The 13658-nt window shown below is 38.7% G+C and overlaps 6 protein-coding genes across 7 annotated transcripts; 4 read left to right on the top strand and 2 right to left on the bottom strand.

Moving 5' to 3' along the window:
* The first annotated feature begins 105 nt into the window (after positions 1-105).
* Positions 106-1564, top strand: LOC111605655 (DNA/RNA-binding protein KIN17). Its single transcript, XM_023324316.2, has 2 exons — positions 106-1189; positions 1249-1564. The coding sequence occupies exons 1-2, from the start codon at positions 218-220 to the stop codon at positions 1447-1449; spliced, it is 1173 nt and encodes a 390-aa protein (XP_023180084.1). The 5' UTR covers positions 106-217; the 3' UTR covers positions 1450-1564.
* A 150-nt stretch (positions 1565-1714) lies between these two features.
* On the top strand, positions 1715-3070 carry LOC111605661 (vitellogenin-3-like). 2 transcript variants are annotated; one of them, XM_023324324.2, is made up of 4 exons: positions 1715-1909; positions 1960-2219; positions 2280-2415; positions 2467-3070. In XM_023324324.2, the coding sequence occupies exons 1-4, from the start codon at positions 1753-1755 to the stop codon at positions 3006-3008; spliced, it is 1095 nt and encodes a 364-aa protein (XP_023180092.2). In that variant the 5' UTR covers positions 1715-1752; the 3' UTR covers positions 3009-3070. The 2 variants fall into 2 exon arrangements, with proteins under 2 accessions (XP_023180092.2, XP_023180093.2); XM_023324325.2 differs by having other exon boundaries at positions 1715-1840.
* A 417-nt stretch (positions 3071-3487) lies between these two features.
* LOC111605639 (phospholipase A1) lies at positions 3488-4879 on the top strand. The gene is made up of 4 exons (XM_030225692.1): positions 3488-3699; positions 3751-4033; positions 4094-4229; positions 4285-4879. Exons 1-4 carry the CDS (start codon positions 3488-3490, stop codon positions 4845-4847), a joined length of 1194 nt encoding a protein of 397 aa, XP_030081552.1. The 3' UTR covers positions 4848-4879.
* An 80-nt stretch (positions 4880-4959) lies between these two features.
* Positions 4960-6652, bottom strand: LOC111605638 (DNA primase large subunit). Its single transcript, XM_023324299.2, has one exon. It carries the CDS (start codon positions 6585-6587, stop codon positions 4986-4988), a length of 1602 nt encoding a protein of 533 aa, XP_023180067.2. The 5' UTR covers positions 6588-6652; the 3' UTR covers positions 4960-4985.
* Positions 6653-6804: 152 nt separating this feature from the next.
* Positions 6805-12990, bottom strand: LOC111605668 (toll-like receptor 2 type-2). The gene is made up of 6 exons (XM_023324332.2): positions 12394-12990; positions 9447-9677; positions 9120-9356; positions 7417-9026; positions 7226-7353; positions 6805-7129 (listed from the first exon to the last, which is right to left on the bottom strand). Exons 1-6 carry the CDS (start codon positions 12716-12718, stop codon positions 6904-6906), a joined length of 2757 nt encoding a protein of 918 aa, XP_023180100.2. The 5' UTR covers positions 12719-12990; the 3' UTR covers positions 6805-6903.
* Positions 9877-11771, top strand: LOC111605669 (zinc finger protein 624-like). The gene has a single exon (XM_023324333.2). The coding sequence runs from the start codon at positions 9919-9921 to the stop codon at positions 11722-11724; it is 1806 nt and encodes a 601-aa protein (XP_023180101.2). The 5' UTR covers positions 9877-9918; the 3' UTR covers positions 11725-11771.
* Positions 12991-13658: the final 668 nt, after the last annotated feature.

Below are 13658 nucleotides of genomic sequence, written 5' to 3' on the forward strand. Positions count from 1 at the left end.
AAAATATTTGTAATCGATTACAATGCGATTAATATTACGTTATCGCATACGAGAATGCTCAAAATATTTTGTTATCGACAAATACAAGTTCGCAGAGTGTTGAGTCGTGGAACAACATATCATATGGTTTAAGCAGCGGAACCACCAGTTGGAGAACTATTTACATTGATGGTTTTGTTTGAAGTATTTAAAAATTAAAAATAAATAAATTTGAAACATGGGTCGCGCTGAAGTTGGTACGCCCAAATACCTGGCCAACAAGATGAAGGCCAAGGGCTTGCAGAAGCTGCGCTGGTACTGTCAGATGTGTGAGAAACAATGCCGTGACGAAAATGGCTTCAAATGCCATACAATGAGCGAATCGCATCAGCGCCAGCTGCTTCTCTTCGCGGATTCGCCCGGCAAGTTTCTGCATAACTTTTCGAAAGAGTTCTCCGACGGGTATATGGAATTATTGCGTCGTCGCTTTGGCACTAAGCGTACAAACGCTAATAAAATATATCAGGAATACATTGCGCACAAGGAGCACATTCACATGAATGCCACCCGCTGGCTGACGCTCTCTGACTATGTCAAGTGGCTGGGACGCACTGGCCAAGTGGTGGCCGATGAAACGGAAAAGGGATGGTTTGTTACTTACATTGATCGAAGCCCGGAGGCTATGGAACGCCAAGCAAAGGCCGAACGCAAAGAGAAAATGGAGAAGGATGACGAGGAGCGCATGACAGAATTCATTGAGAAGCAAATTAAGAAGGCAAAGTCCAAGGACGGCGAGGAGGATGAAACGCAAGAGAAGTATACCGAACTAAAACGTGAAGAGGAGCAGCCGCTGAAACTCGACATACGATTGGAGAAAAAGTTTCAGCCTGAGTCGATATTGGGCAAATCAGCGTTGCTTACAAAACGGACAGCCAACGAATCAGATGAGAAGGTCTTTAAGAAACCCAAGCCAGTGCCAATGGAGTCTAGCAGATCAGCGCTAGATGAGATCATAAAACAGGAGGAAAAGAAGAAGGAGCGTGCAAATCGCAAGGATTACTGGCTTCACCCGAATATAGTAGTTAAATTCATCTCTAGCTCCATGGGCGAAAAGTTCTACAAACAAAAGGCTGTGGTCCAGGAAGTTATAGATAAATACCGGGCAAAAATTAAGTTCTTGGACAGCGGAGAAAAGTGTAAAGTTGATCAGGTACCTAAATTCTCTAAAGACTTTATTTACACTTAACTAATAAACTTTTCTCTTGGCAGGCTCATCTGGAGACCGTGATACCCGCCTTGGACAAGGAAGTGCTCGTGGTGAATGGCGCCTACAGAGGCTCCGAAGCTTTGCTCAAAAGGCTAAATGAAAGCAAATATTGCGTTACCATTGAGATACTGCACGGCCCACTAAAGGGGCGAATCGTGGAGAACGTGCAGTACGAAGATATTTGTAAAATACATGGCACGTAGTCTTGAAATGATTAAGTTAATTTGTTAAGTTAAGATTTAAGTTTGTATACGCACAATTGAATGTTCATTTAATGTAAGAAATGTGGAATGTTTTGATGTCCATTTTGCGGCTTCATATAACAACTTAGTGTAGTGTGAAAAAATAAATCACTTTCTATTCATGGTTTGCATTAAATTGGCTCAGAAATGTATAACGAATTGACCAGATTTGTTTTAAATTAGTTCTGATGTAAGCAAATTTAGTCACTAGCACGTAGATTGCTGACAGCATCTGAATAGATTTTTAACTTTCATCTCGTGGATATGAGATCAATATATTTTTTTCTTGTTATTAGTTTCTGTGTGGATAGCGGACTGCAGGCCAATTTGTTGGTCGACATACTTGGTAGAGGTATTAATTTTGCTTATAATGCTGGATCAACTCCCTTACAATTTGCCTTAAATTTACTTCAAGATCATTGTGAGTATGAATGACCATAAAGGCCGCATTCTATTCAATTTAATTTCCAGGCATAAAGTTCGCACAAACTTTCAGTGTGCCACAGATAAGATCTGCGGATATAACAAACTTAAGATTTCAATATATGACAGCATGTTGCACTTATACGGTGCCTGTAGCACTTGCAGAAACTCTCTGGGATAACCCAAGATTTGGGAAGAATCGAAAAATAGTTGTTTTCGCTTCTGGATGGCAAACAACTTTAAATAGTTCAGATGGAATAAGCGAGTTACAAAAGGCTTTCATGTGGCGCCCCGAAGTTAATTTCTTGGTACACTTTAACGTATATCAATATAAGTATGTAGTTTATATAAATCTTATTCTTTTTAAGGTTGTAGATACTTTTGACTATCTAACTACGCTCTACATGTGGTCTGCGCAAAATACCAATTTTATTGGAAAGTCCCTTAGCCTCGGCTTACAGAAATTGGCAAATGTTCGTCCAGGAGTCAATATTCATCTAATAGGTTCGCATATCTTAAATAACCAATAGATTTATTAACAATTTACTTTCGTAGGTCATTCATTGGGTACGCATTTAATGGGATTTGCTGGGCGAAAATATTTCGAATTAACAGGACGATTGGTTGATCGCATAACTGGTCTGGATCCGGCCAAGCCTTGTTTCATAGGTAGAACCAGTTATCAGGGCTTAACAAGTAATGATGCACGGCTAGTAGATGTTATACACACTAATCCCGGCATTCTGGGGCAGCTATCACCAGTTGGTCATGTTGACTTCTATCCAGGCGGAGAAGATCCCATTCAAAACGGTTGCTCATTCATCGTATGCTCACACTATCGGGCAGTTAGCTACTTTGTCGAGAGTGTTTATCCAGGCCAGGAGTCCAATTTCTGGGCTACCAAATGCAACTCAACCAAAATGCTACGTGCCAAAACCTGTGACTCCTCTGCGACAGTAATGGGATATGCGGTTAATTGGAATGCGAGAGGTATTTACTATCTGGAAGTGAATAGTGATAGTCCATATGGCATGAATGCGAAATCAAGTCTACGCGGTTTATATAACAACTTCAACTGCCAGGGAGTCAAGTGTTAACTTAAAATTGTGTTTAAAGACTACAAAATAAATATTGTGAGCCTTAAACATAAGCTATATATTTATATACTCGGAGACTCACCTTAAATGCTAGTGTCTAAGAGTTGAATGTATCTACAATTCGGCACAACTGTTGGCATTGACATTAATCTGGATCTGGATTTGGGTAAAGTCAACTACATATATGTATAAAGAACATATGTTTTATGACCCAATTTTTTACGCGCGGGGGTACATATATTTTTCGTATCATCTGTATTATATTACGGAATCTATATTTATGAAAATTTCTGCAAGGGTATACGAACTTCGGCACATCCAGATTCTTTAATTCTTTTTTATTTTTGCAATGCAAAGAAAGACTTTTCAAAATTGTTCGACCCATTTGCAATATTTTTGCCACTATGCGTAGAATTTAAAAAACTCTAGGCTAAAGCAGTTCGTAGCTGACTTAATTGCATTCATCATCATACTTAAAAATGAGATCCCTGCTCTATAGGTTTATAGTTTTGAGCATTATAGTCATCAGCAGTATGGAGCACACTGAACAGTCTAATAACTTAGCCTTCAGCTGGTGGCAGAGTGTATCCGACAGCCTGACGGATATTCTAACCATGAAAATGAATATATTTACATCGTTTCCATTGGAGTTGGCTGCAACTGTTATTGACACTTTGTGTAAGTCTATTGGGTAAATAAGCTATTGGTCTTCACTTAGCATCCCATCCACATCTACTCTCAGTATCACATCTCAACGCTTGACAGGCTCCTCCACTTTGTTTATAGGAGGCGTACCATCGCAAATCCAGCCGGATATAACGAAAATGCACTTTCAATACATGACACCTTGTCTGAACTATAGTGTTCCCTTATTGGAAGCAGAGAAACTCTGGAATCATCCCAAATTTCGACGCAATCGTAAATTAGTTATATTAGCCACGGGCTGGACAAATACGGTTAACGCTTCAGCTACCATTGCGATGATGTCGAAGGCTTTTATGTGTAGACCGCATGTGAACTTTGTGGTAAATAGCAAGATATTAATTCAACTATATATATATGCTTATATATAAACATGTTTCCAGATTGTAGATGCGGCTTACTATGTGGACACCTTGTACAAGTGGTCGGCCCTGAATACTGATCTCATTGGCGAGCATCTCGCTGTTGGCTTACAGCAATTGATTAAGGTCACACCGTTGATTGACATTCATTTGATAGGTGAGATTTACATCTAAATTGTTGGAGAACAAGATCTTATGCAGCATTTTTTTAGGTCATTCATTGGGCGCACACATCATGGGCAACGCTGGGCGGACGTTCAAGCAACTCACAGGACGTAAAGTATCTCGAATTACGGCTCTGGATCCAGCCAAGCCCTGTTTTCGCAACGAAAAGTCACTGCCTGGGCTAATGCGAGGCGATGCTGAATTAGTAGATGTTATACATACTAATAATGGTATCCTAGCTAAACGTGATCCTATCGGGGACATTGACTTCTATCCCGGCGGTGTTCATCCCATAAAGCCTGGCTGCCTGACCATTGGCTGCTCTCACACGCGTGCAGTTGAGTATTTTGCTGAGAGTGTCTATCCCAAGCAGGAGCGTAGCTTTGTGGGTACTAGATGCAGCTCGTGGAAGATGCTAGAATGGCGAAAGTGTGAATCTGACATAACTTCAACCATGGGCTATTTTATTAACAGAAAGGCGATCGGCATATTTTACGTGGATGTCAATGGTCGAAGTCCCTTTGGAAAGCATTACAATGTATTAGGGAAAAGTGGAGCTGACTGCGAGAAGAGTAGCTGCAGATCTAAGTTATTAAGTAAATTGCAGTAGTTGTTTCTTAATTTTTAAAGTATATGTTGTATTGCTTCGTAATGTCATTGCTTCATTGCGCCTTTGTTATATTTATAATTGCCTTCGTTCGCCTTTAATTCAAATCCACTGATTGCTTATAAATAACTTTATTAGTATTTATTCAATTATTTCTGTAAGATCGAGATCATCGTCAAAGGCCTCGGCGATGCCTTTTTGACTTTGATAGACTCTCTCTTGTGTTTCAGCTATTCTCCACAGTTCGTCATCATCGTCGCCATTTAACATGGATCTGTTGGCTCCTCCCTTTATTACCGGTCTAAGTTTGCTATTTGGTTGAGCAGGTCCCGGCGCGCGTTTCTGTCGATTGCCCATCAAGATTTGGCTCTCCTCGAAATATTTGTTTGGATGATTGATAGTGGGTTCCACTGTGGAATTGTGGGTAAGCATAAAATACTTTCCGCATGCGAATTGATAATGATTGCGCGACACAAAATGCATAACCTCCTCAATTCCACCCGCCGAGAGGCCATACGAAGAGAGTTTCACCTTCAGCGAAGTTGGATCCAATGCTTTGTATGGACAGCCGTGGCAATCACCAGGAGCAGCCATCTCCTTGATGATCTTCAGGCAGGAATAAGGCGTGTAGTTGACCATTGAACCCTTCTTACCGTAATTGTGATGAATGTTGTACTCGTAACTGCGTGTAAACTTGTCCACGTCCATTTTCTTGGTGAACTCTTCGCGCCAAAATCGTACCGCATCCTCGAGCGTGACGCCAATGCCCTTCAGGAAGAGGCCGTACTGCATACGCCCACCGTGCTTTATGTGGTGCTGGCTGCGTAAGTGTTCGTGACACATGCGCATACACAACGGCATGGATGTCTTGGATAATTGATCCAGAGACTCAATGGGCACGGATTCATCTCTGCATACTGTGTAGTCTTTACCCGTATACGAGTTATGCAGCGATTTGATCATACGTGCAATCCGTTCATCTGCTTCAACATCAGCTATAAAAGACTTAGCTGCCTGCATGCCTAGCTCTATCTCATCCAGTTGCCTGGCGCCCACAATGGACACCATGTCATGGGTGTTAACATAGGCAAAGCCCGCTTTGATGTAACAACGCCGGGTACGCACCAAATCCAAGACTTGTGTGAAGGGAACTTTGTAGAACTCCAGTAGCTCGATCTTCGATACACTCTGTCCCACTGTGCTCTCATAAAGGCCGTCCTTGACCTCGTCCTTCTGCTCCTCCGTTAATGGGTGAATTTGAAAATTGTTGGCGTCCAGAAACATCTTGATTTCAGCTGTGCTAAGTGCGGCAAATTTGTATTTGAAGAACTCCATTTCACGTGCCACGAACCAGCGCAGCAAATCTTCCGAGCGACAGTACGCTAATCGTAGTATGAAGTGCGACAGATAGTCACGCCGCCGCATTTGTACATCCGCTTCGTGTTTAGCACCACTGTGGGTCGTGCCCATGCGCATGTAGCCGCGAAGTCCATCTTTGGTCATTTCAGCATTCACATATTCCTTCCAGTCATCCGAATGCATACGCAATCCTTTTGTTGTGGCGCGATCAAACACCCGCAGCAGGCGTAGACGCTCCAAAGCGAGTTCCTCGAATTCATCAATATGAATATCCTCTGTTGGCGGATAGTGATAGAGCATTACATTGTGCGGATACTTGGCTTCCAAGCTTATTACTTCTACTTTCACATCGTGTCGTGGGCGTTTCTTTAAATTAAAGTCCATGTTGTCAAACAAAACACTCAATTGCGATTTGCGAAAATGGCGCCAAAATCGGTCGAACAGCTGTCACAAATATATCGATGTATGAAAACGTACTAGTGTTGAATAATCATAATATATCGATTACAGTAAGTAACGATAGTGTTTACATTTTATTAGTTTATTCCATTTCAAACCGATGGTTTTCTGTTTACTTAAAGTATCCTATAATCTAAGCGGCTTAAGCATTTTTATTAAAGGTAATTCATGTGTATATCAGGTACTTAATTAACAGACTAGAATCTTAGTTTAATAAAAAAAACTATACGGACTTTTGGACTTAGACTTTGGAATCTTTTGTGCCAATGCCAATAAATTCCAAAGATTTTCTAAGGCGCTTCCAAAATAGTTTTCGTTCTTCCAAAGATGGCTGTTTATCTCCTTTACTTGGCCATTTAATGTAAGTCTTTATATCCATTAGGTACTGTAGGGTTTTTGGTCGTTTGCTACGCGGTATGTCTTCCAGAAATACAAGTATCAAATGCTCTTTGCTCATTTCAAATATACTGTTTGAAGAGAATGCAATTTGAATGTTAGTGTATCTTTATATACAGTAGAATTTATATAGTATATATTTGGCTTATTTTATTTTTAATTCTTACCGATGTTGAGCCAGATACATTTCGAACTGACACCAATGACTGAGCAAAAACTTTGATGATATCAGTAACATTAGAGAGCGTGAGCGATCCATGCTGGATATAATATTATCCAATATGGTAACTCCGATCTACAAGGAAGTTAATTGATCTTAGACCGTACATCAATGGGGTAGAGTACATTGTCGACATACCTGAAAATCACGTTCGTGCAGACATATTGAAATGTCACCAGATTTCTCCACATTCGGCAGCAGCTCATCTAAAAGCCACTGTCGATCATTTTGGCAATAGCTGATAAATATATCATATATAACACTCGGGTCGCTTTCGGTTAGATGTCGAAACCTATCTTTAGCGGCAGTAGACAAAAGTGCAGCAGACTTAAGTGAAGCATAATAGTAGTGTATGTGCCAACGTTTTAGATATATAACAAATGCCACAATGAATATGAAGAGAAGGCTGCCAACTGTAACTGTTATAATTTTCATGGCACTGTGCAGCTCATTTTCAAAGGCAATCAAGTTGCGATTCTGACAAACTATTTCATCCACCTGCAACTTGTCCGTCTCATTGAAGCACCAATAGTTCTGTGCATCATAGTCCAGTAATTGAAATTTCAAGCTCGTGTCATTCACTTTGGTCAGCTTTGATGAAGGACATTGCTTACTGCTTATATTCTTTGAAGCAAACTGCATTTTGACGATATTCTTGAGGCGCTTGAAGTCCTTTATGTTTTTGTGGCTGTCACTAAGCAATGGAATATATCTTCGTTTCCACATGTACTCTTCAATATGTTTGTAAAGAGCCTTACTCAAGCTGCTGGTATTGGATTGGAAAATTAGCTCACTCGCTGCGTGTTGTAAAAAGTCAAAGGCGCAGTTAGCATCCTTATTATTATTGGAAGCCACATCAACAACCTCCCGTAGATTGCAGTTACAGAGGAAGTTATTATTGCCCAAGCTCAAATACTCCAATGTCTCGAAATCCTTCAGCATTTCCGTGGTCAACATGTTGACGTTGTTGCTGCGCAAGTTGAGCACTCGCAGCGCTCTGTTATGTGAAAAGACACTCTTGTACCAATTGCCAATGTGATTGTAGCTCAGATCAAGCTGTTTTAAACTAACCAACGTTTGAAATACATCGGCACTGAGGGCATTTATATTGTTGCCTGCCAAGCACAAATTTTGCAATTTCTTAAGTGGTTTCAGCCAGTCAATGTCCTTCAGATTGGAGTGTTCAAAAGAAAGAAATTTCAGTGTTTCGCTTATGCTGTCGAAGGCATCGTCCAAAATGTTATAGGAAACAAACGGATTGCCGGACAAATCGAGTCCCTCTAGAGCTGTATTCTTAAATAAGCCGTTGCTCATCATGGGAAACGAGGTGTAGCAGAGACTCAGATACTTTAGCTTATCGCCAAGATTTGTAAAGGCAACGGCACTATTTCTCGTTATTTTCGAGTGCGAGAGATCTAAATAAATAAGATCTGGTAAGTACTTAAATACAGTCTGATGTATCTTTAGACCATACAGCATATTTAAGATCATTTCAAGTGTGCGCGCCGAGAACTGATAATTATAGTTCAAAACATTTGTAAATGACAAATCTAGATATTGTACTCTAGGGATATAGTAAAAGGTATCATAATCAATTGTCATTATTTTGTTGTTCGACATGAAAAGCTTTCTCAGGCCTGTTAAATTCTTAAACGCGTATTTGCTCACATACTCAATGCTGCAGTTGCTAATTTCAAGCTCCAATAAATTTGGCAGACTCGGAAAAGTAGCCCAGGCTATACTTTCCTCTACAAAAAAGTGAAAACGAAAAAATATATTAAAGTATGTATTCAATTGTAGGTTATATATTAGCATTAACATTGGTTAATTGGGTGTCTTACTTGACTTGCCGAAAATTTTGAGTTTTTTTATAAGATTCCTTAGGTATTCCTCATATATAATATCTTGTGTATTTATTGCATTGCCAATTTTTTTATTGTTTTGGTACGATGAAGAACATTCCCGATCATAAAGATCAGAATTCTTACTATAATTGCTAGCTAAAAGCTCATCGCAATTGATTTGTGTGCCATTGTTTGGATTGGTGTTTAGTGTATCTTGTAAAAATTGCTCAATGGCTGAAATTTGACAAAGTTCCTACAGATAAGTGTGTGTGATTTCAATACCCTGTGGGGTCGGTTAAATATCTAACCAACTTCTCAACTTACCTTCTACATCGTGGTTGAGAGCTGCAAACTGGTTACCTTGCAGCGATAGATATTTTAATGATTGGCTCATTGTGTTTAGAGTTTGGAATGGTACTGCATTTAGTGTATTGTAGGCAGCAGAGAAAACTTCAACTTTTTGAAGTCTATATCTAAAACCGAATCTAGTTTTATTCAGCAATTCTTCATCATCTGAGATATTTGCATATGAAAGATCCAAGTGCATATTTGCAGCTGAAAGAGAAATAGTTTAAAAAATAGTAATATATTACAGTAATAGATAATAGATTAGGACTGTGGACAAACAAAATCCGCTCCAGTTTTTAAATATTTTCTCATTTAAAAAGCCAACAGCAATTACAGCTAATATCGATATTTAGGCAGTATGTACTATCGATGCCATCAATTTGTTATCGATTAATTAACAAATGTTTACATTCTGGAGATAAACTCACGGTAGAACACAAAACTGAAAATGGAAGAACTTTGCCGAATTTGCGCAAGAAACGATACCAGTCTAGTAAATATATTCCATCAGCGGGACGTGGTGACGGAAGAGCCGCCATTGATCGACATGCTGAATGAATTTGCCAACTGTGAAATAAAACACAATGATCCATTGCCCCAGAACATTTGCAGCTCCTGCACTTCAGCTGCCCAAAATGCATTTCGTTTCAAACGTTTGTGTGAGCAGAGTTTTCATTACTTTTGGCAGTTGCTGAGTGTTGTGAGTAAGGAGGACTCCAACAACGAAGAAGACAAATCTTTGCTCCACTATTCCATTGACATTAAAGAAGAGCCTGTGGAATATGAGCAGCAGCACAGCAATACGGACATTGAGAATAATGAACAAGTCATTGCAAAGGAGGAGGAGAAAGAAGATGTGGAATGCAAAAAAAGTGGCAAACAGACGTCTTTCAAGTGTCTGACATGTCGAAAGGAGTTTTCTTCTAAGAGAGTCCTAGGCGCTCACATTCGTAATCACAACCGAAAACGTTGTTATCCATGCAGCTACTGTTCGAAGATTTTTAAATCGTCCAGCGCCTGCAAATCCCACACGCGCCTGCACACCGGGGAACGTCCATTTAAGTGTTCCCTTTGCGAAAGGGAATTTATAAGAAACGATGATCTCAAAAGGCATATGTTTACACACACAGGAGAACGCCCATTCGAATGTCCACACTGCTTGAAGGGTTTCTACCATCGTAGTGTTCTGACTAAGCATATTCGCATCCACACGGATAACCGAAAACACAAATGTCGAGTCTGCGCCAAGACCTTTTCGAATGGCTACAACTTGAAAATACACGTAATGAGGCACTCGGGGGATAGGCCATACAAGTGTAAGGACTGCGTGAAGGCTTATGTTTCGATTGGAGAGCTGAGGGAACACCAAATCACGCACTATGGAAAGAAAATATACAAATGTCCGATATGCTCAAAGGCCTTCAAAAGGAGTTGCTATCTGAAGAAACACAGCAGCGTGCATGATAAGCCAACCAGCTATAAGTGTCCCAGCTGCCACAAAGTATTGACCTCTGAGGCTCGTTTCAAGACACATATGCTAAATCATTCTACTAAAAAGAAGCGGCAATCTAAGAAAAAAGTAGAGAAAGACATGCTTACAGGTGTTGATAGAACAGAAGATAGTTACCCAATTCTGTTGACTGAACTCGTACCCATGGAATCCTCTGAGAATCTAACCAATGAGCTCGTTGCCATGGAATTCACTGAGAATTTAACCAACGAGCTTGTACCTATGGCATCCTCTGCGAATCTATCCAGCAAACAGGTTGCCATTGAATCATCTGAGAATATTACCAACGAGCTTGTATCCATGGCATCCTCCAAGAATCTAACCAACGAGTTTGTTGCCATGAAATCATCTGAGAATTTAACCATCGAACTCATAGAATCCTGTGAGAATTTAACCGACGAAGATCATGGGGAACTAGTTATTTCTAATTGCAGAGTTAAATTAAATAAAAAAAGATTACGTCCCATTAGGCCAAAAAAGAACATTTTTCAGTGTGACTGTTGCGAAAAGAATTTTAATAACAGGAGTCAATTTATTATACATTATCGTGTCCATACCGATGAGCGTCCCTTTAAGTGTGAGCACTGTTCAAAAGCATTTAAAAACAAAGGGCATCTTAAAGTTCACAATCTTTTACATACAAGACAACCGTTTGAATGTGTACATTGCTCGAGGTCTTTTAAAACAAAAAAAAATCTAATGCGTCATGTGTGTCGTACTGATCTTAATAAAAGTATGTCGTAGGCTTAAGTAGTCAGAGTAGAAATTAATATATAAAGTTATTAAAAAGCCTTATAAGTTAAAATTGCAATACAATGTATGCCTTGTTTTTATTAAATATTACATCTTTATCATGCACAGCAATAAGGCTATACACAAACTGCCATTTTCAATGGCATCACGGTGTAAACATACGACAAATTCCCTTCCTTTTGCTATTTTCGATAAGTTGGGAACTCGACTACACATCGATAGTTAAGGATCACGGCATACATCGATGTGCATATCGGCTCATCACATGCCTGACAATTGAATAAATGTTTAAAAGTTTGTAAATCTATGAAATAGCAACAAGCAACAAGGGTATTTTACTAAATATGAATAAGAAATTGGAATAAGTGTTAAATAAAAAATAATTAATTATTTACTAACTATTTCTTGCATTGCGCGTCAAACGTGTATTTAAGTAATGCCGTTCACCTTTCACTCACTCTGTATTTCTTACTCTCTCTTGCTCGCTGTCAGCCTATCTTTTTCTGTGCTCGTATAATATCTTAAATGGTATATATATAAGAATAACAATATATAAGGTGTTTGTAGATTAGCTACCAATTTATAAATTTTAATCAGTTAACTGTTATAGCACGAGCATATTTATAGCAATTTAATGAATATCATTATTTATGTGCTTACCATACTTAGTATTTGTTGCTTTCAGGGTGCCATTACGAAAAGTCCACCATAGTATTTCTTGTTTAATGTTATCCAAAAGACAGGTATTCCCATCATCAGTGCCGTACTTCACAAATAACGAGTTAAGATCTGTTTCCTCATAATCTGTCTTAGTCTCTGGCGCGACCGTATTCTGGTTTAAACTTGCAAATGCAAAGTTTAAGTTTTCACTCAAACTTCTTTGAAGAGGTGTTTCATTAACTATCTCAGCTTCCTGCATGCTAGATTCGTTGATGTTCCATTGAAGAACAAATACAATCAAACAAGTTTTTAATGCAAAGATCATTTTTAAGTTGCTTCAACTAAATATTATCGAAAGTATGTTTTGTTAGATTTTCCCTCTTTTTTACTAATAGTATATTTCGGTTCATTGAACTTTTTTCTGTTACAATTGCTGTAAGTTCAGTATTTTTATTTATAGTATTAAAGTTATCTCGCTCCACACACTTCACTAAAATTCAACAGATTTCGCTTCCATTCGCTTAACTTGTTTCCCGTAGATTATTTTCCAATATTTCCGATCGATTGCCGACATAATACAATACTCTAGAAAGTACAAGCACGACTAATGGTCAGAAACAAACTACTCTTTGGGGCTTTGCGAATACGAGTGTGAATAATTTTTATTATTATTATGATAGGGCTTATCAATTTTGGCAATATATTCTTTTGCTTTTGAATGGGTTCCGGTTATCAGTTTAGCTGCTTTATTATAGCAAAACACAATTCTCTCTCTCTCCCTATCTCTTCAGCACACCCACACCTTAAACATTGTGTAAATAATTGCTGAAAGTAATAGGCATGGTTGCCGTCAATTCGATACTGAAGTAGGGCCAAAAACGATTTACTCTTCCTATCCAAAAATACTCTTATTTATAAGAGTGTTGAGTTAAATATAGTCATAAATGAAATGGGCTACTTTAAATTGAAGTAAATAGTGCTCAATAATATAGATTATTGCGAATCTGATACGCCTATAGATATGGCCAGAATGATAAGTGTTTTTGTTTGGCTGGTAATGGCAAATCTGCGATTAGAGTTGAAATTTGTGTTTATTTTATAAGCGATTTTTATTTTCTTTTATTTATTTTCTTTATTTTCACTATTATAAAAAAAACCTATGAGTATTGCATAATTTGTTAATAATTATTTAAACTCTTTTTAAAATAAATATTAAATGAAAGTTTTCTATTTTGAAAACTAAAACGCTTATTGTTATCGATAAC

This window comes from Drosophila hydei, unplaced genomic scaffold, assembly GCF_003285905.1.
Source record: "Drosophila hydei strain 15085-1641.00,03,60 unplaced genomic scaffold, DhydRS2 tig00000001-arrow-pilon, whole genome shotgun sequence".
NCBI lineage: Eukaryota > Metazoa > Arthropoda > Insecta > Diptera > Drosophilidae > Drosophila > Drosophila hydei.

Excerpts from the sequence above, each read along its gene's own strand:
- LOC111605655 (XM_023324316.2), top strand. The coding sequence starts at position 218 with ATGGGTCGCGCTGAAGTTGGTACGCCCAAATACCTGGCCAACAAGATG. Across the intron at positions 1,190-1,248 it reads AAAAGTGTAAAGTTGATCAG|GCTCATCTGGAGACCGTGAT; the intron begins GTACCTAAATTC and ends TTCTCTTGGCAG.
- LOC111605639 (XM_030225692.1), top strand. The coding sequence starts at position 3,488 with ATGAGATCCCTGCTCTATAGGTTTATAGTTTTGAGCATTATAGTCATC. Across the intron at positions 4,034-4,093 it reads GACCGCATGTGAACTTTGTG|ATTGTAGATGCGGCTTACTA; the intron begins GTAAATAGCAAG and ends ACATGTTTCCAG. Across the intron at positions 4,230-4,284 it reads GATTGACATTCATTTGATAG|GTCATTCATTGGGCGCACAC; the intron begins GTGAGATTTACA and ends GCATTTTTTTAG.
- LOC111605638 (XM_023324299.2), bottom strand. The coding sequence starts at position 6,587 with ATGGACTTTAATTTAAAGAAACGCCCACGACACGATGTGAAAGTAGAA.
- LOC111605669 (XM_023324333.2), top strand. The coding sequence starts at position 9,919 with ATGGAAGAACTTTGCCGAATTTGCGCAAGAAACGATACCAGTCTAGTA.
- LOC111605661 (XM_023324324.2), top strand. The coding sequence starts at position 1,753 with ATGAGATCAATATATTTTTTTCTTGTTATTAGTTTCTGTGTGGATAGC. Across the intron at positions 1,910-1,959 it reads AAATTTACTTCAAGATCATT|GCATAAAGTTCGCACAAACT; the intron begins GTGAGTATGAAT and ends TTTAATTTCCAG. Across the intron at positions 2,220-2,279 it reads GCCCCGAAGTTAATTTCTTG|GTTGTAGATACTTTTGACTA; the intron begins GTACACTTTAAC and ends ATTCTTTTTAAG.
- LOC111605668 (XM_023324332.2), bottom strand. The coding sequence starts at position 12,718 with ATGATCTTTGCATTAAAAACTTGTTTGATTGTATTTGTTCTTCAATGG. Across the intron at positions 9,678-12,393 it reads AGCAACAAATACTAAGTATG|CTGCAAATATGCACTTGGAT; the intron begins GTAAGCACATAA and ends TTTCTCTTTCAG. Across the intron at positions 9,027-9,119 it reads CAAAATTTTCGGCAAGTCAA|AGGAAAGTATAGCCTGGGCT; the intron begins GTAAGACACCCA and ends ACTTTTTTGTAG.